At 37.8% G+C, this 21,124-nt stretch overlaps 1 protein-coding gene, 1 long non-coding RNA gene and 1 other non-coding gene across 3 annotated transcripts; 2 read left to right on the top strand and 1 right to left on the bottom strand.

Annotated features, from left to right (window-relative positions):
• The first annotated feature begins 1,505 nt into the window (after nucleotides 1–1,505).
• LOC113576760 lies at nucleotides 1,506–2,697 on the top strand. The gene is made up of 3 exons (XR_003410554.2): nucleotides 1,506–1,592; nucleotides 1,700–1,780; nucleotides 2,000–2,697. It is a non-coding gene; the product is annotated as an uncharacterized LOC113576760 (long non-coding RNA).
• Nucleotides 2,698–4,342: 1,645 nt separating this feature from the next.
• Nucleotides 4,343–8,056, bottom strand: spp1 (secreted phosphoprotein 1). Its single transcript, XM_027009048.2, has 8 exons — nucleotides 7,997–8,056; nucleotides 7,011–7,080; nucleotides 6,742–6,798; nucleotides 6,601–6,657; nucleotides 6,390–6,443; nucleotides 6,218–6,265; nucleotides 5,623–5,919; nucleotides 4,343–4,954 (listed from the first exon to the last, which is right to left on the bottom strand). Exons 2-8 carry the CDS (start codon nucleotides 7,062–7,064, stop codon nucleotides 4,559–4,561), a joined length of 963 nt encoding a protein of 320 aa, XP_026864849.2. The 5' UTR covers nucleotides 7,065–7,080; nucleotides 7,997–8,056; the 3' UTR covers nucleotides 4,343–4,558.
• Nucleotides 8,057–11,180: 3,124 nt separating this feature from the next.
• On the top strand, nucleotides 11,181–11,252 carry trnah-gug. The gene has a single exon. It is a non-coding gene; the product is annotated as a tRNA-His (tRNA).
• The last annotated feature ends 9,872 nt before the right edge of the window (nucleotides 11,253–21,124 follow it).

The raw sequence follows: 21,124 nt of genomic DNA, 5'->3' as shown, positions 1-21,124 counted from the left end.
TTTCTGAAGAACTGAGAGTGAGCCCACATCTCAGTAGAGGTCCATATAAAACAAACCATATGTTAATTATTTACATCAAGTGATTAAAAATTTCCCATAGACATAGTGTCCTATATCACACAGAAAGTTGTAGAGACTGTGCTGTACTCTGCCCCATATAAATTAAACCATGTGTAATTCCACAAAGTAAATATTTTTTTAAATTGTGTAATTATTTAATTACACATAAATTATACTTCCTTTAATTGAACTCATGGTATTCTATATCAAAAAAATAATTTAGGCTAAAGTTCAAGCATTTCCAATTAGAATGACTGCTTTATATTGATTCTGGAAGTTTTTTCTTGCTACAGCAGTAACATGGTTTTTACTTTTCCTTTTAAAACTGCATATCTGAGCACATACCTCAAAAAGGTCAAATTTATTGTATCCCATTTAGTGCAGCTGTTGTAAAAACTCATTGTATCTCATTATATTAGTCACACACTTTGATTGAAGCTTAGCAACTTTAATGAATGAAATGAAATAAGGACATTCATCATAAATCCTACTTCAGAGACAACAGAACTTTTACTCTTTTAAGTTTTAAATCTTAACTTTTGCCATGGAAATTTATATAGGACTAGTAGCCTATAAAATAATATTATAGAATTTATATTCTTATGACTGTTTGATTGCAGAAAAGTTCAGTTCTCAAATAGCAGAGAATGATTTAAACAGAACTAATGGACTGATAAATACAGGATTTTTTCCACTAATATTTTATGAACTGGTACTCCGGGTAGAGCTAAAGACAAGTCTCCTCTGACACAGATGATGGGATCAAAGACGATGTATGTAATGGATGACCATCTTTAGTCATAATCATCAGATTGCACACAGGCACTGAATCACTAACCTCAGTTAAAGAAACTTTTAATGTCGTCTTGTTTGTACATGCAGTAATAATAAACTTCATTACTTTGAAGTCTTCAGATGCAGTTGGTCTTTAGCCTTGTCCAAAACCAGGCAACTAACACTTGAATGCCAGTAATTTTGTGGTCTTTCTGATTTTCTAAATGTTTTTTAATCTGCCTTTGTAAACTGTCACTACCAGTGTGAGGGGAAAATATTGTTTAATTCTGTTAAATCAATAACATTGTGAGGGGAAAATATTGTGCTCTTCCATTGCTTTCAGAAGGTATGGTGAAAATTGTTAGCTAACATAAAAATGTAACTAACTGCAAGATTTGTTTGCAAATGGCATTCAGCTGTATGCAATATTTCTGTGGTGGCGCCAAGTAAATTATCTTCTCAAACTGTATCACATAAAAACTCTGGAGAAAACAGAAACTGTTTGTCTTGTTCCAAACAGTGCACAAGCACAATGGTGCTGGTGATTTAAACTTGTGTGGATTGCCACAAACTAATTACAGAGATTTGGCAAGGTCACTGCGGATGTTGCTCAAAGCTGTGGATTTACATGGGCTCTCTCACTCAACTGTCTGGGTACATTCCTGTCTGCCCAGCCCCTGAGTTACTCATGACTGATTGGTATATCAGCTGCAGCTAAACCAAGATACAATTATAACTGGATTCAGAAGTGAAGAGAGGTAATTCAGTCCACAAACTATAATGTGTGGTGTATTTCATGTTTAATTCTGTGTGTGTTGTATGTTATAAACTTTAGAATTATGAAATGAAATGAACTTTTGTGCAGGTACCTTTCTCTGCATGAAAGATGTGGACTTTGCAGACAGCACTGTTAATGTTTCTCATGGTGCTCGTTTTCTCCAAGCCAGTAAGTTCCCGCATTTGGTTAACATTCAGCTATTTAACTGCCTTTGCTGTTGGTACTTGTTATTTTTGCCAGGTTTGAGGTCTAAATATAATGTGTATGTCCCTGTCCTTGACATGTTACTGCCTGCAGACTATAGATGCACCAACTTTGGGGCAGAGTTTCATTGCAGTTGCATGTTTACTTAAAAGGTACACACCATGATACAAATCTGTTTCACAGTTTCATTCATGGAATAAGAGTAAACATTCAGACATTATCCGGCACTTCCAGAAGTCTGATTCCTCAGATTCCTCCTTGGATGAATCAAGCAATGCTTCAGACATGGATGGCTCACAGTCATCTGAGGAAAGTGAGTCTTCTGAATCTCAGGGAGATGAACAGACTGAGGCAAGTGGGTCTGTATCTAGTGAGTCTAGATCTAGCGAATCGGTTTACTCTAAGGATGTCTTAACCTCCACTCCTCTAGCCAGTAGCACTACAAGGCATTCAGTCACCACATCTGAGGATATCACATGCTTCACTGAGTTTAGAGGTGATAACTAAAGTGTTTATACTTATGTCATGCCATTCTTGGTCTAAGATGTTCTTGCAAATGTTTAGTTTTGCTTCAGAATGCACTGAGCTCATTAGATTTTCAATGTTAAAGAAATTCATATAAATGTTTACCCATATTCATGTAATTTTGATTTTATTTAAATTTTCTTTGCTGAGCATGTTTTGTCTCTTGCACACCTATTGTTAGCCTATTGAGTTGTAGAGTTTTACAGTACAGTCATGTACTGTATGGGAGTATATGTATGTTACTATGTATCTTATGTATAATTAGCAGCACAGTGGTATCTGACTCAGAGATTCTGTGCACATTTGATCTGTCACAATAAATTCCAATAAAAGTCTCACAATTTTCACCATCAGTAGCCAAGGAGTTGAGTGGTAATTGTAACAATCAATAGATTCTTGTGTTTGGACACTCTAAGCCAAATTTCACTGTCAAAGGTATGGAGATGATCAAGAGTGGGTTCTCTGTTCCATTATAATTATTCTCTTAGTCTGGGTCTTGTTACATAAATGCCTCATAATTTTAAGATCATTTTAAAATAGAGAGAGAGCGAGTATTACATTCTATCATTTAAAGATGATCTTTGTGTTATGATACTTTTGGGAGGCCCAGCCCTGTTAAACTAAAAAGTGAGTACAAGCTCCTTTGTTTTAGTCATAAGTAATAAACAGAGGATGATGGATGATCATATATATGTATATATATACAGACAGACAGACAGACAGACAGACAGGTAAATTTCTAACAAGCAGAATGTTTGTATACATACAGCTTATACATATAACTAAAATATCTCTGAAGAAGATTCCAGGGAGTAACTGCAGTATACTGCAGTTAAGGATGTAGAGATAGTAAAATTGCATTGTAATCCACAATGTTTCCAGAGAAACAAGATATTTCAGACAGGGATCCTTGATCAGCCGTATAGGCAAAATGCTTCAGAAACACTTTTTCATAAGTATTTTTGAGAAACACTTTAGTGATAAAAAAAAACCTGTCTGAAACTTCCTGTTTCATTTACAGCATTGGGAAGAACCACTTCCATATTTAGCAGTGACAACGTGTACGCTCCCTGATAAGCAAAGCCATAACTCTGGTGTTACTAGTGCGCTGCACTACCTGTTTTACTAGGTGAGCTACAGGAGCAGGTGAATCCTTCTAAACCACACTGAAATGTTTACTACCTCTACATCCTAAGCTAGTCTCTGCAGTCTTCTTCAGAGATATGTAGGCTCTGATACCTATGTGTATGTGTATGAGGTGGGGGGGGGGGGGGGGGGGGTGATATATGTTCTTGCTTGGCATTGCAGGCTAACCTATAATTTGTATGAAGATTACAGTGCCCTCTTGTGGCAGTGGACTAGACTCTCAATGAATCTGTTCTACTTTTTTTTCCGCGGGGTTTTACTACCTCGTCAGCCTTTGTGATTTTGCGGTAGACTGAGACTTTTGATCAGTAAAAGCTTTTCTTACTAGATGTAGTCTGGAAATAGATCCAGAAGTGAGTATTGCAGGAGGATGTACATGCCACTGCTCAACGAATGAAGGCTGAAAGAATGTTTGAAATTCGTTCTTTAAATCTAGCGTGTTTTAATTACAGACATTGCAGCACTCCTTAGGGACAAGTAAAACAAATAAAACAAGTCTGTGTTTGCTTTTCTTGCTTTTGAATGTGGTGCTATACTGAATAAACTTGCTGACTTCGATAAGCGTCTGAAGCGCAGGCTTGTAATTTAAATCAAACGTTAAGTTTTGAAGCTCAAGCTAATTGTGAGGTTAGCATACTATGCTTTCCCTTGACAGTGACAAAGGCTGAAGACAACCCGTTACTGTTTCCTTTTGTTATTAGTTCCACTTATCTCAAAATAGAGATTCGTTTATCATGAAATTCGCAAGTGTAAATATGAATTCTGCCTCCGCTGTAGACTTTTATAATGAGGAAGAATAAGTACGCTGAATAACTTTTTGGAAAAACCCAAACAAAACAATTTATTCATGAAAGATACTGCACATAAAGATACTGTAAATGATTGTGCAAATATTTTGTTTAGATGAAACTGCTTCTTTACAAGTAACATAACACAGTCACAGCCATAAACCAGGCTTGTCTGAACTGTCATTGTTTTCTGCTACTTATTTTCACTTGCTCACATGCAGTTTAAGCAAGTCACATAGCACCATGACAGAAAATTATTTGAGCTCTTCTTGCTTCAGTCCATTTATTTTGCGATAACATCAGGGGACTCGCTTGTGGCCTCCAAAGTTTGCTCAGCTGAGTCGCTTTCCTGGCTCTCTGAGCTCTGAGAGGAGTCACTCTCGTCGGCAGCACCAGTTGCGGCTGTGAACTCCTTGCTGCTCGGGTTGCTGTCTGACTCCTCCTCCATCTCTTCCTCCTGGCTGGTACTACCGCTGGCGCTCTCACTATTGGTGCTGCTGGCACTTGCACCATCACTCTTGCTCTCCTCTGGCTTGGGAGGCGAGGCCCCATTGCCATCGAGGTCTGCCTGCTTATTGCTGGGCTCCTCGTCCTCAATCCCACGGGTGGCCTCCAGACCCTGAGTCTCCTCTGGGGTGCTCATTTCCTCTTCCAGCACTTCATTGTTCACCTGTAGAGCCTAAGAACCAAGAGGAACTTTTCAAGTTTCAAGTTTGGTTTATTCGTCACATACATAGTCATACACAGTATAACTCACAGTGAAATGGTGGATTAAGAGAAATAAGGGCGTCGCTGCTGTACGAGATACGCACCAAGGTGTGTAGAGAAGGGCTGCGGAGAAGTCAGGGGTAGTGGGAAGAGCGAAAAGAGCGAAAAATATAGAGAAAAGAGCGAAAAAAGTGCCAGGTGTGGACGGAGCAGTCGTGATGGCAGCCGACCTCACCGGCGCCATCTTTAACTTTTTCACAGTACAGTGTTTCCCATTATAAATGTTTAGACTTGAGACATAGACTCAATGCTAATGTTACCGGCAAATTTAATGTGACCCCTATTAAAGCCATGTTATTCTATGCTCTATTGATGTGATCATCCTCACACCCAGATGGATCAGCTCTACAATGATGAGGTCCTTCCAGCTTGTCAAATACTTTGTATGTGCACACTGTACATAGAAGGGTAAGTACTAATTACAAATGTTCTAGGATGAAGGGGCTTTGGATGAAGAAGTGTTGGAGAAAGATTTGAATAGAAGGCATGGTATTGAAGGGAGGGGGACAACCCCCTTTTGGAAGCTTTGTCAGAATAAAGAACTGTAAAAAATCAGTTACAACAGAGGACCCTGATTACCTTGTACACTTTCAGATGTTTCTCCACATTGTTGGCATCCTGGCCATCATAGAGGGGTGTCTTCTTACTGATGTTGTTTTTTCCATCTATTTTGTTAGATCCATAGGTCTGGTAATGAGAAGGCCCTTTCTCAATGCCATCCATGTAGATGATTGTCTTCTTGTAATCAACAGGGTATCCCATGCTGTCCCCGCGTCCACTGTCCACAGCAGGGGTTTGAGTGGGCTCCATGGTCAGTGGTGGGGCAGATGTGGCCTCAGTCTCTGTAGTCTCTGCACTCTCACTGGAGTCTGTGTCCTGAATACACAGCACAGAATTTGAGGCCCCATCCATGCACCCATATAAAATATAACATAATTATACTCATGAACACTAGTGACCACTTTTAATAATGCACTACAGTGGATTCCTGTCTGGCTCTGTTGGCTTTGCAGGAGACTTCGCAATTATATTTCTACATTTTACTGCATTTTCCGGCACTTTGTTTTATTAGTTCATAATGAATCTTTTGTCTGTAACAATGTCAGATCTGTAGAAGAGTGTGCTGTATCCTGAAATGAGGATGTTGTAACAGAACATGCAAAGTGGGACTCACATCTTCTTGCGTGTCTGCACTGTCTTTGTCCGAATCTGTGTCTGCTTCCTGAAACAAGAAAAACACATTCAGGCAGCAGCATGCCAAGACCAATAGAGTCATTTGTGTCTTTTATTAGGAAGTGTGGCTTTGCAGTGCTGTCTTATGTGGTTGGGAGGATGAGCCTGTTTACCTCATCTTCATCTGAATCATCAGCGTTCTCTTCCAGTCCTGTTGCTTTCATGGCCTGAAACATACACCCCACTCCAAAATGTGAGAAATAGAAGTAGCCACTTTAGGACATAGCTCTATTGTCACATATTTTAAGTGCTTTAAGGAATATGTATTTATTTGATTGCTGCAAGATAATAGAACAATGTGTAGCCTTGGTGCTGGGCACTTACATGTACAGGTACTGCCTGGGCTGCTTTGGCTGGGGCTTTCCGCAAGACAGGAGGAGGCTGTGTTTGGAATTGATTGCATATCATTAGATTTGATGCCTTTTTTAAGTACCATATATAGGTTTCTATGAGGATTTAAATTACCATTTTGACAACTGTTTGTTCCTCAGAACTTTCCGAGCTACTCGCTGAACGTTTCACCTGTGGCAAAGACACATAATACACACTCATCAGACAGGAGGGTTATGGAATGGAGAAAGCTTATCCTTAGTTTCTTAAAGAATGAATTCAAGTTTTAGTTATTCATGTCTTGTAATTTCTTGAAAGTATTTCTTGAAGTGTCAAACTCTAGCTTGCTTTTAACCCCATATGTAGTTATTGTTGAGTTAAGACTTGGTTTGCTCAGGACTTACAGGATGACAGTAGACTATAGTGAAGAGGAGTGCAAATACAATCACAGCCTTCATTTTCTTCAGATGTGTTCTGTAAGAAAGCAGTTATATGTCTCATCCTCCAATTATGAAGTATATTATCTTGTGTAAAGTCACACAGCACAGTCTCCATAATGCTGTGGAACTGCATGCTGTGTGTGCTGATCTTGGAGAAACATGCAGCACAACAGAAAGTAGAAAATGATGTTTCGGTATGCAGGCAGTGTAAATGCATTTATTATAAGCATTGCCTTGAATTTGTACTCATAATGGTGCTATTATAAGCTTTGACTGTTCACCTGAACACTTTTTGACAAAGAACAAACCCCGTTCTGCAGTTATATGCCCATACTGTGTTGCCCATTATGTTTTGGCAGCAGTATAAAGAGTGTTTCCTCATCTAACTGCAACCAGGCTTCACTATGAAACATCTGCCATGTTTTCCATTTTAGCCATGACATTACAGAAAGTACAAGCTAAGATAGTGAGTGTTTAGCTACACCTATAATGATGTTCTTCCAGCATATAATTCACGAGTTATATGTAGGCAGCTTGAGGCCACATAACTCCAGACCTAGAATGCCTTATATTTTGGAAAAGGTTCTGGTTTCTCATTAGGTCCTGTTAGGTAAAGGCCTTAAATTTTTGTCACTGCAGGGTAAACACACAATATGGCATGAAACAGCAAAAGGTGGAAAGAATGTCAGTGTAATTTTATAATTAATTTGTTGGAATAAATGAGGCATCTGATGATTAACTGAAGGATTTATGTGCTACAGCTTCCTCTTCTTCTTTCTCTATTCCTACAATAAACTGTGCTTTATGTCTATACCAATTGTTGTAAAGCTGCTGTTACAATTACCCCGTAGTAGCTCTATTATTAAAGTTTGTTGTGGTCTGAACTCCTGATGCTCATCACTTTGCTGTATTTCTAAGTGTGAAAGGGTGATTTAAAGGTTGTATCTTACCTGTGCCTTGGACAGCTTCAATCTGATGTTCTTAATGTGTGCAGGCGCAGTGGATCAATGTTCTCCAAGTTTATCACATGAGGTCTTGCTTTGTGTGGCTTTTAAACCCTGCTGCCTATGTAGCCAGCCAATCACAGTACAGCCTGTGATGTCATGACTTTTTACCACTGCTGTCCCATCTTTCTACTCCCACTCTTCCTGTGGGTTATGTGGCCAGTCAGAACAAACATTCAGCACCAGGCATGACAAGCCAGAAAAAAAGGAGTCCTGGATTGTTTTCAGCAGAGTCAACATTTTCAGACAGTTTGTGAAATACCACATTTTGTGGCAGCAGGAGTTATTGTGACTACAGTGCAATGACGGTGTAAAATTCCATTTGGTGTTCTTATCCTACACGCATGTAGTTCCTTTCTTTCTCTCTTCTGTCTTATTGGTTACATCGTTTGTAAATTATAAAGTTTAAAAATGAATGCAAAAGGTACATATGTCAAAGAGAATTCAAACCTAACATTTCTTATTACCAAATACAGTGTCACAGAATATAATCAGTGAAGTGCTGTAAAATTGTTTTTAACTTTTACTTAGAATATTTTCCATCTAGATTTGTGGAGTTGAGTAAGACAGGTTGTTCTGACACAAGGCAATGACATATCCTTATCAGAACAGAAAAAGGTAGGAAATAGTTTTATACAGTAAATCTAGAATTCCTCATGTATGATTAAAAAATAGGATTCTGTTTTTAGGGCTGTATCACAATGAATTACTTTTTCCTCTGCCTATTTTTACCCTTCATTAACATTTGTATTATGGGCTTCAGACTAAAGACTTCAGCTTGTGGACTGTTTAAAGGCTAAGCACCAGCTAATATGAAAGTGTCAAATGCCTAAATACAGCAATAGCTAAGTTTCTAACTTGTAATTATTATTATTATTATTATTTTTTTTTTACAAATTCAAGGAATACAACTTAAAAATGTGGTTTTGCCTCACCCGCTGTCTTTGGAGTCATAAACATCCTAAGTGTGATGTAGATGTTAGACAACAACTCAACAAGTTGAACTGTAAGTGATGCAAAATGACAAAAAAGTGTTGTCGTCTTCGGTTGAAATAATTCAATGTACAGTGGGACCCTTGTGTACAAATGGCCAAAAGATCCCAAAATATCAACAACAACAAAAACAAATGGACAAAATTGATCAAGTTTAAAAGGGTAGGCTGGACCATCCGCTTACTCCGTTATCTGTAGTGCGTTACCAGAACTATGGGATGTGGAAAGCTGTGCTCACAAGACTAAATCTTAGTACTTCTGCTTTTCAAACAATATGGGCATGTAAAGAAACTAAAGAGAACTTTGTAAATATAAAAAGCCTAGTAAAATATTTACAGAGTATCTTATGAATGCGAATTCCACGTAGATCGCTTTTACAACAGTAACAACTAAACACTTACGTTTAGCTAACTACCTATTGTCATTAATAGCTCAGGTTGCAGTTTCCAACGTTCGTTATTTAACCTAGCCATCTAGCAACGTTTCCCATAATGATCCGGCATCTTTAACACGCAGATTATTTCAGTTTTTTCAGTGTACGAAGTTAGCAATAGAAATTCACTAAAGTTAGCCACGCAGAAGAGAAAGTAATAATGCATACATTTTAAGGTTAGTCACATATAATTAACCTACCAAAAATACAGACCACTAAAGCAAACGTGTTAGCGTTATCTTAGCTAAGACATTGGTTATTAGTAAAAGAAGCACTGCTAACGCTAATTAGTTAGTTATATACCATGACAAGATAATAAAATGAGAACTATAACCAGTAGCTAGCTAGCTTTAGCTAATCAAACGCCCCTGCTATAAACAATTGTTAATAGACAAGATTACTTTTTTAAAAATACATTTTACTTTTATGATCAGCTGACTATAGTTAGTGGTCATGATAAATGTGATGGCATCTTTACAGCCAGGCCTATAGATGCCAGCATAATTAGGCATAATTGTTTTCCAAGCAGAGAACTATACATTTTATATAATTTGCTTTAGATAAGACTGGCAAATACCCCAATGATTTTGTAAACCTTTATGTGTTTGTGTCACTCGAGCTATGCTAAAAAAGAATACTTGGCAGCATCCTGTTTTCTAACACGTTTTCTTAAACGTGAATCCGAGGAAAATGTGTCTCAGAAGAAGTCATTATTAACTTGATATGCTCCAACACAGGGAATAGCACAGTCATCAGCATATCTGCTTCTACAGTGTGAAAAACCATGAACAACTATGTGTGGAAACACATTGCTTTTAAATAGGTAATCAAACGCCCCTGCTATAAACAATTGTTAATAGACAAGATTACTTTTTAAAAAATACATTTTACTTTTATGATTAGTTTTCAGTATAATGGCTAACAACATGTTTTAGCTAGCATTACCAGTCGGAATTCCCAGTTCTGACTACTGGGTCAGGTTGTTCTATCTCTGGCTCAAATCTAAATGGTTGAATTTCACTGTTATGATATACAGTCACTGCAGATTCATAATCGTATATTCAAAAATATATTCGGAATCTTAAGAACTAGCACAGGAAAATCTGCAGTCCAAGTCAGTAATGTTTGACCGCGACGTTGTTCACGGTTGTCCACAGTGACGTCACTCTGTAACTTTATAGAATTTCCAGAGCGACGCACGGTTTTTCGTTAATTTACTCGAATTCGAATTCGTGCCTAGCCTTTAATAAATTAGCATTGTTAAAATTCAGCATTGTAAGTATATTGTGTTTACAATTATGTCTTGCCATACATTATAATATACCACATTCATTTTGCCATGAGATTCGTTATTATTAAAAATGTAATCCAAAAAAGGTAAAATGAACATTTTTTAACGATGAATCTGCTCATAAGTATATAGGCTACAACTCATTATGACATACTGATTATGCACTATCATCATAACATACCGTATACACTGTGTGTGTTGCTGGAGATGTCAAGTTACTGTACAATGGTTGGAAATGCATAATATTGTCCTATTCTCCGTAATACGCGGCATCGTATAGTTAAAATAATCGTATAACTTTCACGTCCTACCTGCCAAACCACCCCGTGGTTCACAGGCAGATTAACACAGCAGACATCCCATTCTGTTTGATGGTAATCAAGTAAACACACCAGTGTATTCTTCGGTAGCTTGCCGTGATCGTATAGTGGTTAGTACTCTGCGTTGTGGCCGCAGCAACCCCGGTTCGAATCCGGGTCACGGCAAAATAAGTACAGAAGCAGATTATATTTTCTACGTTTTAATATTTGGCATACATAAGGCCTTAGTTTAAAAGCAGTATCACACACGAAGTCGTACTGTTAGAATAAATATCAACACCCTGAATCGGTCATAGGTCCGTGATAACATCATGCAGCATCTTAAAAGCATGGATTATCAAAAAGGCCTAGCGAAAGGGCAAACCCAACTGCAATATAGCTCGGTGGGCCGTAGGCTCCGCGTTTGTCCTCGACCTCCCTGACATATCGGCGTGTGTGATATAGATGCATTTTATTACGCAAGTGAGTCATGCTGAAGAACCTCTTTCTTGTTTGACGACCTGTGTGCTCCATGTGCTGTAGTTTGACTGTTTGAGAAAATCGAGGGAGAAAATGCCACATGGCTTCAAAAAAGTCACATGACTGGTCCATAGCAAGGCCTTCTAAAGCTGATGTCACTCTTTTTAAGACCGAAACTCACAAGACTATTATGTAGGACAACTTTGCACACATGATGTGTGCTTAATCAGGCAAGTTAAATGGATAATTGAATTAGAGCATTCTATTCTGAGCCATTAAACAGTATATGAGAGTATTACTAAATAGTAGGAAAAATCAGGTGTGGTCTAGATTAAGATACTGTATACAAGGGAATTACTTCTTCATAGCCTACAGATGGTTGTGGTATCACATTAATTGCTAAACATTGGAATAATACTGTGTAGGCCAGTGACTGCGGGTAAGGCTCGAATCTTGTATGAATGGAGTTCACAGTCATTCTCCCAGATACAGCTATCAATCGTGTGCGGCATTTGCCTCTGTGTAGCTGCTTGTCTAACTATATGATTGTCATAAAATGCAGAAATTATATGGCAACCACAAAATATGTTCATGTAAGATAGCTATGGGGCTGTTATGTGTGGGCATAAATGGTAGGTTCTGGACCCACTTGCACAACAAACATGTTACGCTGCAGGGCTCCTTCCCAGATAGTTCAAGACCATCATAAGTCATTATGAAATCAATGAAATGGCATGTCTAAAAATGCTCTAATGCTAACAAAAAAAAACCAAAAACAACAACAGCCTCCTTGCTGTCTGTGGACGCATCACTTTAGCATGCACTTAAATGATCACTACTGAGAGCACTTACCAAATATAAATTAATTAATGTGCTTATATTTTGTTTGTTGCTGACTATAGTTAGTGGTCATGATAAATGTGATGGCATCTTTACAGCCAGGCCTATAGGTGCCAGCATAATTAGGCATAATTGTTTTCCAAGCAGAGAACTATACATTTTATATAATTTGCTTTAGATAAGACTGGCAAATACCCCAATGATTTTGTAAACCTTTATGTGTTTGTGTCACTCGAGCTATGCTAAAAAAGAATACTTGGCAGCATCCTGTTTTCTAACACGTTTTCTTAAACGTGAATCCGAGGAAAATGTGTCTCAGAAGAAGTCATTATTAACTTGATATGCTCCAACACAGGGAATAGCACAGTCATCAGCATATCTGCTATCTTCTACAGTGTGAAAAACCATGAACAACTATGTGTGGAAACACATTGCTTTTAAATAGACCTCAGTGATGATTTTACTATAATTGAAATGAGATGTCTAATAATGTATTTGTTAGCATCATTGGAAAGGTTATGGGTCATAATAAAACATAGGGGACAAAAAAAAGAAAAGAAAAAAAGACCAAAGACCCCCCCCCCCCCCCCCCCCCCCCGAAACAATTTTAGCAGTTCAACTACAAACACTGATGCAGACATCTGAGTGACAATGCAAATTAATGAGAGGCACATTCTAAGTGAATTCTAAGCTGTTTGTCTGCATTACATAATATTATGTAATGCAGCATGTTTGGATCATAGAACAATTTCAAATGTATATGATTTCTCCAAGATGGCAAATGACTATCCAAATCCTAGTTGTTTTTGCACTGCTACTTTTCAAGCTCTAACCAGGAACAGCAGAAAAAGTGCAATGGCTCTCCCAGCAGTAGACATCAGGGACTAAAGCATTTCCTGATGGGGGTTTAAAAATATTGCCAAGTCTTGGATTGGACTAAAATCTGCTGCCAGTGCATAAATACACCAAGTGCAAAAAGCAGTGGCAATGTAACTCTAAAACCATGTGCTCATCTACTGTAGCTGGGAAAACTAAAGTTGCATCATTTTGGAAAATTTGCCATATGCACTAAACTGATTTTATTTATTTATTTTTTTGTTCCTGACACACAGGGCACTTCTTAGTTCATTATTTGTTCTGGTCTTAGGTCATGTGTGTGTATGTGTGTGTGTGTGTGTGTGTGTGTGTGTGTGTGTGTGTGTGTGTGTGTGTGTAAATGTGCATGTTTATGTTCGTGCCTGTGCATGTGCACACACCCTGCTATGATGCAGTTGCTTGTATTTTTGGTTTCCACCTCCACTTTCCTCAATGACTGGACCACCACACTTCCTGTCTTTTAGACCTGTCCTCACTCCCTTCTGAGTCATTGCCATGAAGTGACGTCATACCCATAATAGATCCTTCAAGGGGTTAAGTGCAAGTGGTTATTCTATGGTTCATGGCTTGCCTGTTCTTACCGTATACACTTATCTCTGGTCAAAGAAGACATCAAGCATAATCTCATTAAGAATTCATAGGAAATGTACCATGCAAACTTGGCAGTTTTCTTGAATATTATATTATTAACAAAGTCGTACAAAAACCTACAGCTACTACAAACATCACAAATTTGTAAAATGTCTAATATTTTGCTAAAATGGTTTCCAGATCTTTATATAGCTTTCTAACTAGAGCAGACACTGGTTAGAGTAGACAGTAGAAATCCAGACAGGATTTCAGAGTACCAAAACAATGGTCTGGAAGTACAGAGCTAGCCTTATAGTCATTGCTTCAAGGCCAATATAGTGGAGTTCAGAACTGAAACAATATGAACCTGTCACAGTCCAAAGTATGTGGATTGTTAAATAGTCTCTCTTATTGAGGCAGATTAAGGTTGATTCTGTTTATTGCCCTTGCCTTCCCAGAGCCAAGTCCCTGGAGGCCAAACTAGACCAGAGACCAAGTCACAAAATTAACTTTCTCTTGACTTTTAAATAATTATAGAGAGATGGTACTGATGAACCTAATTTAATTAAGGAAAAGGTTTCACCATATTAAGAAAATATCAAGTAGGGCACATTATTGACCCTAATGTCAGGGAATGTGATTGACATGTGTCCTCTCAGATGAAATGTTGGTATGAGACTAGGCCAATTCCCAAGAGAGAAACACTGTGAAGGAAGATCCAAGCACTCAAAAATCACAGTTGAACTTCTATCAAAAGGCAAAATATTCCAAAATACTGATATGTATGAGCAGACAGTGAGCTTTCATTTAGAACATTTAGCTGACACCTTTATCCAAAGCAGCTTACTATCATGGTTAAGCCCAACTTTGAGCAATTGAGGGTTAAGGGCCTTGCTCAGGGGCCCAAGAATGGTAACTTAATAGAAGTGGTGCTTGAATCACCAACCTTCCAATTACAACTCCCATACCTTAACCACTGAGCTACCAATGCCCATTTAAAAACCCTTTCAATGGAGTGGTAGACTTGAAACAAAAAAGTTGGTGCTGAAGTATCCTAGAAGAAAAAAAAAACTAACTCCACTAAAGCTAAGAAGATAAATTAAGAGGCCTTCTTCAACATGTTTCTGAACTGCAGAAACAATATGATGGCTTTTCTACCTTTATGCATATTTTTGGACTGCATGGTTATGTCTTGAACATGCCCTTTTGCTGTGGTATAGTTCTTCAGGAGTAACACCCATGCAAGTGTCTATGTGGAAATGTACACATATTAAAATATGAATTTCAACATTTGCCTGTATGAAAAGATGGGGATGATGCCATAAAGAAAATGAGCTTTTCTGTCTTTAAGGTTAAGGGGTGTGTATATGGAAGGGTTCCACAATATTGCTTTAACAAGATTTCTATTAAAAAATGCCATAAAATTCACTGACATTTTTGTGAACAAAGACTGTAAACTGAGGTTCAGAGTTTAAGGGTAGTATTAAAATAATTCTGGTTTGGACTTGTTGACAAAAACATTTTGCTCATTATATAATGCTGTTTTGTTCAGTCCTTGTAGAGCTTCAGGTCTCAGGACCAGCTCTATCAAGCACAATATGCTTCTTCTGGTTAATTTTGGTCACCAAAAGCCCTCCATTTTGACCAAAAGTGGTTTATTGGAAATCGCACAAGCCAACACATATAAAAAGCTACAAATGAATGTTACAAATGTTTAAGGGTTTAGTGATCATAGCCTTTTCAGTTTCAGTCTTGTCAGTGTTTCATGAGATTGGGATGACAATATACCTGATGTTGGGGAGAAAGCAGAGCTGCACTCCTGCACAGTAACATCTTGGCATTCTTAAACATGCCTGAAGACACCTGCCAACACCAGCTACTTGCTTTAACATTTTGCACACCCCACTTTAAATGGCACAAAGGAGGGAGGGATTTTACCAAGTCAAAGTGTAATACCGTTGTAAAATCTCAAGCCAAATAAAGTACTTACCAGATACCTGACAGCTATCCTTTGCTAGTAAATTCAAGTGAATACATCTTTAAAGTGTTTTTTGAAGGAGAGGTCTGTAGCTGTGATTGTTTCTTGAATGCCTATCTGATTGCTCAAGTAATTCGATCATGTATGTTTTGGCACAGCCATTATGGTCTTTTAAAAAACTCTGCCAATAGCAACATAGAGTGTGTGAGTTCATGGTAAACGCAGTAAATGTAGGCCTACATGCTGTCTGTTTGCATATGTCTGGCTTGCCCCGATTTCAGACATCATCATAACACTGAATTACCGACATATTAAAATAATCTTTTAAGGCTTCCTGTAAGAGCTTATGGAAAAGGTGTAACATTAGCCAGTCATTATCAGAATGTCAAGTACATGCATGTCTTGGCAATGCAGGTGGCACCAAATCTGTATTTCTGGAAAGATTAATTAGTACAAACCCGCCTATGTAACACAGTAAAGTTAGAGCATTAATATTTAAAAATATTCAGCATATTAATGTTTTTACATATAGTCCATGTAGTACCAATACTCCAAACATGGAAAACCTAGTGTTGGAAAGCTACACAATGGTTCCTGCAACTATGGTGTTTCCAAGAAATTCACCACCTTTAACCTGGTACTCTTCAGTGTGTGGGGGGATTCCCATAGCCACGGTGGTATCAGAGCTGTTCATATGCTGGGAAAGGATAATGCAGGCTGCTGTTACTCATAAAGCTATTTTTAAAGTCTGCATATTCATACATCTTCACTTTGTATGTTTTCAGTGAGATAAAATCTGTCCTTTTACATTCAATAAATGTTTGCACTCTCATTTCAAATACACTACCATTCTAATTACAGATGCAATTGTATATATGATTGTATTGTAAATGAATGGAGACAAATGGTTTAGTGGATGTGGTTAATATCAGGCAGGCAATAAAAGTCCCATTAAACAGGACTATAAACTTGTTTTTACAAGAGGAAAATGATTATCATTGAAAATACAGGGTAATGAATTTACCACCAATCAACATATTCAGAATAGAAGTCATAATATAGTTGCATAGCTGCAGACAATGGAACATTTGACAAACCTTAACAGGAAATATTCAGTGGTCTGTAGCAGCCTCAGAAAATGTCATAGTCTCTTGATGAAAACACACAGAAAGTATAAATAGGATATTTTACCCATTATTTTTTGAGAGTGTTATTTTTTAAGAGCTGACCTCTTGAGTAATCAAGAGTAATCCTGAGTTATGTGGTGTGGAGGACACTAGGATGAAGGAGCCTGTTTGTTTAAGATAAATATAAAAAAACAATTCCTGGCAGTGTTTTAGTAATATTTCTTCTTAGTGATACCTTTTATAAATATATTCTTTGTTAGCATATGAAACAAAGGATATAATCAAGGAAGTATTCCTCAGAGATGGATCTGCATATTCATGGAAGCTGATTAATAAAATGGCAACAATCTAAGTTGATTCCATGAAAGGAAACATTGCCTATCTGAGAAAATATCAAACATAATTTTCCTTTTGTCAGTTTATTAATCTTTTGTCCTGGAAATCCTACAAAAAATATGTGGCATTATAGTCATTCTTATACATCCATATTTCAATATCACTGTGAAAAGAGTCCTGTCAGAACAGCCCCAGCAGGCTGTAAGAGGTTTCCTCTAAGATTTCTCTGTGTTGCCATTGACCTCCTGTTTAAATGTTAATCAAGAGAATAATAGTATCACTATGCTTAATTTTTGATGAATGGTCCCACACTACTTGCCGTGTATCAAAGACACTATCCAAATAGCTTGAAAAGAAGAGACTGCATTCCATGTGATGGGAAAGGGCAGATACCTTGCACAGTCAGCAAGCTCTGAATTAATGCCCCATTTGTGTGTTGTGGTGGTGTTAGTGTGTTTGGCGGCATGCTTAAAGGTTATCACTGCACTGCCTGAGAGGGAACTTAGCTCGATCTTTCCATGTCACTCATTAACACACACTCTAAATAGGAAAACAGATGAGCGTGGGTTGTGGATCCCATAAGTGACATGAAAATGTGCCACAACTCAAAATTGCAGAATTCCTCTTTAACACTCTCCTTATTTCCAGGGACATATTTAAGATATGTGTAAAGTGAGGATGTGCACAAGATGTTCTTGTAAAATGCATTTTCAAACAATGTTTTTCTGGAGCCACAACCTCATAGACTGTCAAAACATTTAGTGAATTTACACAAGTGCACTTAAGACAGCTGTGGGTAAATTTTTGTTTTGTTTTGCATTTATGGAATTCCACAAGTGCACTCACCAAGAGGACTTTAGGGTTTTCTGTCTCGTTCTAAACAAATTATTGAAATTACATTGTCAAATATGTGCAGTATTGTTAGGAAGAGTTTAGTTGCAGGTGCAAGAACCTACTCTGTGCTTGCCTGATGAAATGGCAAATATAACTAAGGTTTCATTACATAAAGGGAGACCTATACTCTTGTTTCTCATAGTGATGGATAGCCTTGTGATTGTGTAACTATGTTTGTGTGTGTGTGTCTGTGTGTGTAAAGACATTCAGTTCATTAAATAGTCTCAAGTCTTTCAAATGTACAATATTAAAATTGAGATTTAAATAGAGATTATGTATAGCTATTTCTCATTCAAAATAAAGGCATTTGGGCTGGGCAGTTGAACAAGTTAAACTTTGAGAAAAAAGAAAATCCAAACGGAGTTGTTGTTCGTCTCCTTGATAAACTGATAAATGATGTATGCCCTTCAAAGAACAACAGGGCACTGAAATGGCACTTATCCTGGGAAGAAGTGTTATTACATTACTGTACAGGATTTGGCCATCTAGCAATGAGGCCATAGGTCTGTACAATAATTCATATCAGGACCAATGATAAAATATATATCATGATATAATAGCATATGCAATTCAATATATATTTCAGGTTTTGTGTGCAGTTAACTGGAAAATATAATATATCCTGTTTCATATATTGTAATCCATCACAAGATTCCAGAAAAGTTCATTTGAAATATTATGAATGCTATGCTCTTTGTGGTCACCTTTTTAGGTGTGCAAAAACGTATTCTGCCTACCCATTTTCCTGTCACACTCCCAAACAGTTTGAAGAGGGTGGGCGAAAGCCAGAGAATTAAACTGCAACAGGAAGTTCTTGGGAGTCAGATCTGGTGCTGTTTTTTTACCACCAACATTGGTTTTTTGACTGGGCCTCCACAGAGGTAATTACAGAGCAGCGAGGAAGGCGGAATGGTTGGGAGCAGCCTTCCACACTGGGAGGAAGCAGACTTACATGGTCTTCATGTGGGTGATACCAGCCTTAATGTGACCTGTCCAAGCCTGGGTAAGTAAGCCAGATCTGAATCTCACAGCCAAATGACAGACGTCAGGACGATTCATGAAGTGTGGTGAGGTCAAGGAGGGTGACCCAGTTGTGGGTTTTTTTCTTTATTTGAAGCACTCAAGATCCTAGATTTTGTGGAGATCTCATGTCTATAACATCTCATTCTCATCTATAGATGGGTAGGTAAATGCCCCCACTGCTATGAACAACTGTGACACTATTTTCATGTATTATGTGATCTCTGCTGTACCAAATTTACTAAACCACAAATTAGGCAAGCTAAATGGTTAAACTCTGACTCTGCTTTAGCAACAAAACTAAAACTTTAACAACAAAGAACTTATTAAAGTTATGCATATTCTTATAACTTGTGCTGGGCTATGCAATAGACTGTTCTCATCACAATATAATTTGTAATTATAATTTAGAGTTGCATGCCTTTATTAAGTTTTGCATGCCTTACAGTTTCGCCCAGTCCTATTTCCGCTACTGGGTGTAGGTAACAAAACAGCATCTTAGGCTTTTTGAAGGGGTTACATCTACCATTGTAATCTCCTCACTATTATCTACTGACCTTTTGAAGCAGATGCTTGCTAACACTGAAAAGAAAATACGAGAGATAAGACATTTTATGTAATCCCTACCAAAATTTCCAGCATGTTTTTGCATCGGCATGAGTGCCGCTGGGCGTGGAACAGGACACACAGACTCCCTCGACTTTCTGAAACATTTAATGACACAACACATAACACACACATAATGTTAACAGTGAACATAAACACACAACACTAACAATAAAGATTGTGAATTTAACACCGGCTAGCCAAACATGGATATTGACATTATACTCTGACTCTAACCAACAATGAGGGATGCACTGACAGGGGTTTAAATAGACTAACAAACACTAACGATTAAGCCCGTACAGGTGCGTGCCCTCACGAGGGTGTGGCCACAAAACAGAGTGAAACACCCCCCCCCCCTGCACGTGGCAAGGCCGTACCATGTGACTCGTGGGGTGGAGCGTCCCATGACAGTTCTTTGCAACCCATTGCTAATTTTAGATGCTTGTTGATCTTTTAAATATGGTTCATGAGGTCCTTTCTCGTTCAACTTCACTAGTTCTCTTAAACACCAACCCAATGTTTTGAAAACCAGGCACAAACACAATGTTTACGTAAGTCATAAGTACAGAAGTTTTTCCAAGCTGTCTTTCTAATTATATAATCAGGATTTTTATCCAAGTTCTCTCTGAAGCTGAATCTATGTTCAATTATTTAAACCATATATAGCCAGTATTAACCCCGAGTGTTTATAGCAGGGTTTACTAGTGCCATGGATTTCCAATTTTGTGTCTTTCATTTTCTAACACAAAGTTTCGAAATCCTACTGGGTACTTCTGTGCTACACTTTTTACACTTTTTTTTTTGTTTACACTTTTTTTTAACCCTATTTAACATTTCCAATGATTTGTTATTTAACTTATTCTTATTAACTTATTGCATTGAGAGCAGGAACACGTCAAAAAAATTTGCTGTCTAGTGGCTGTCCATTGCACATTCCTGCATTCCTACATTTGCCTTTCTCTATCATACCACTCAACAGGTCATGATCTATGATGTGCTCTACAAGAAACTGTGATAAAAACAATTATATTGTTTGATGAGGCCCATTTAAATCTAACTGTTGTTTTGTGAAGGTTTGCTGTATATATCAAGGTTGCATGAGTCCTTTACATAGATTGTCTATTTATGCAATCCTGAAATGTTTTTCTGCACAGCCTCTTTCTAGTGAAATAGAACACATAAGTTAAGCAATTACAGTTTAAATATAGGCATCTCTAGCCCTTCTTTGGCTTTTTTTAATAGGACTGTATCTTTTAATTGATGCTATATGTGTTTCAAGTACTGACTATTTTAAGAGGCAGCTATGGAAGGGGATTCTGACATGCTTC

Source organism: Electrophorus electricus, chromosome 17 (genome assembly GCF_013358815.1).
Source record: "Electrophorus electricus isolate fEleEle1 chromosome 17, fEleEle1.pri, whole genome shotgun sequence".
Taxonomy (NCBI): domain Eukaryota; kingdom Metazoa; phylum Chordata; class Actinopteri; order Gymnotiformes; family Gymnotidae; genus Electrophorus; species Electrophorus electricus.
Note: the sequence above shows the minus strand (reverse complement) of the source record. Positions and strands in the feature narration are given on the sequence as shown.

Bases quoted from the DNA above. Each gene is read 5' to 3' on its own strand.
- spp1 (XM_027009048.2), bottom strand. From the start codon at position 7,064: ATGAAGGCTGTGATTGTATTTGCACTCCTCTTCACTATAGTCTACTGT. The intron at 6,799-7,010 runs GTAAGTCCTGAG...TCTTTGCCACAG, and splicing joins CTATAGTCTACTGTCATCCT to GTGAAACGTTCAGCGAGTAG. The intron at 4,955-5,622 runs GTAATCAGGGTC...CTTGGTTCTTAG, and splicing joins AACATCTGAAAGTGTACAAG to GCTCTACAGGTGAACAATGA.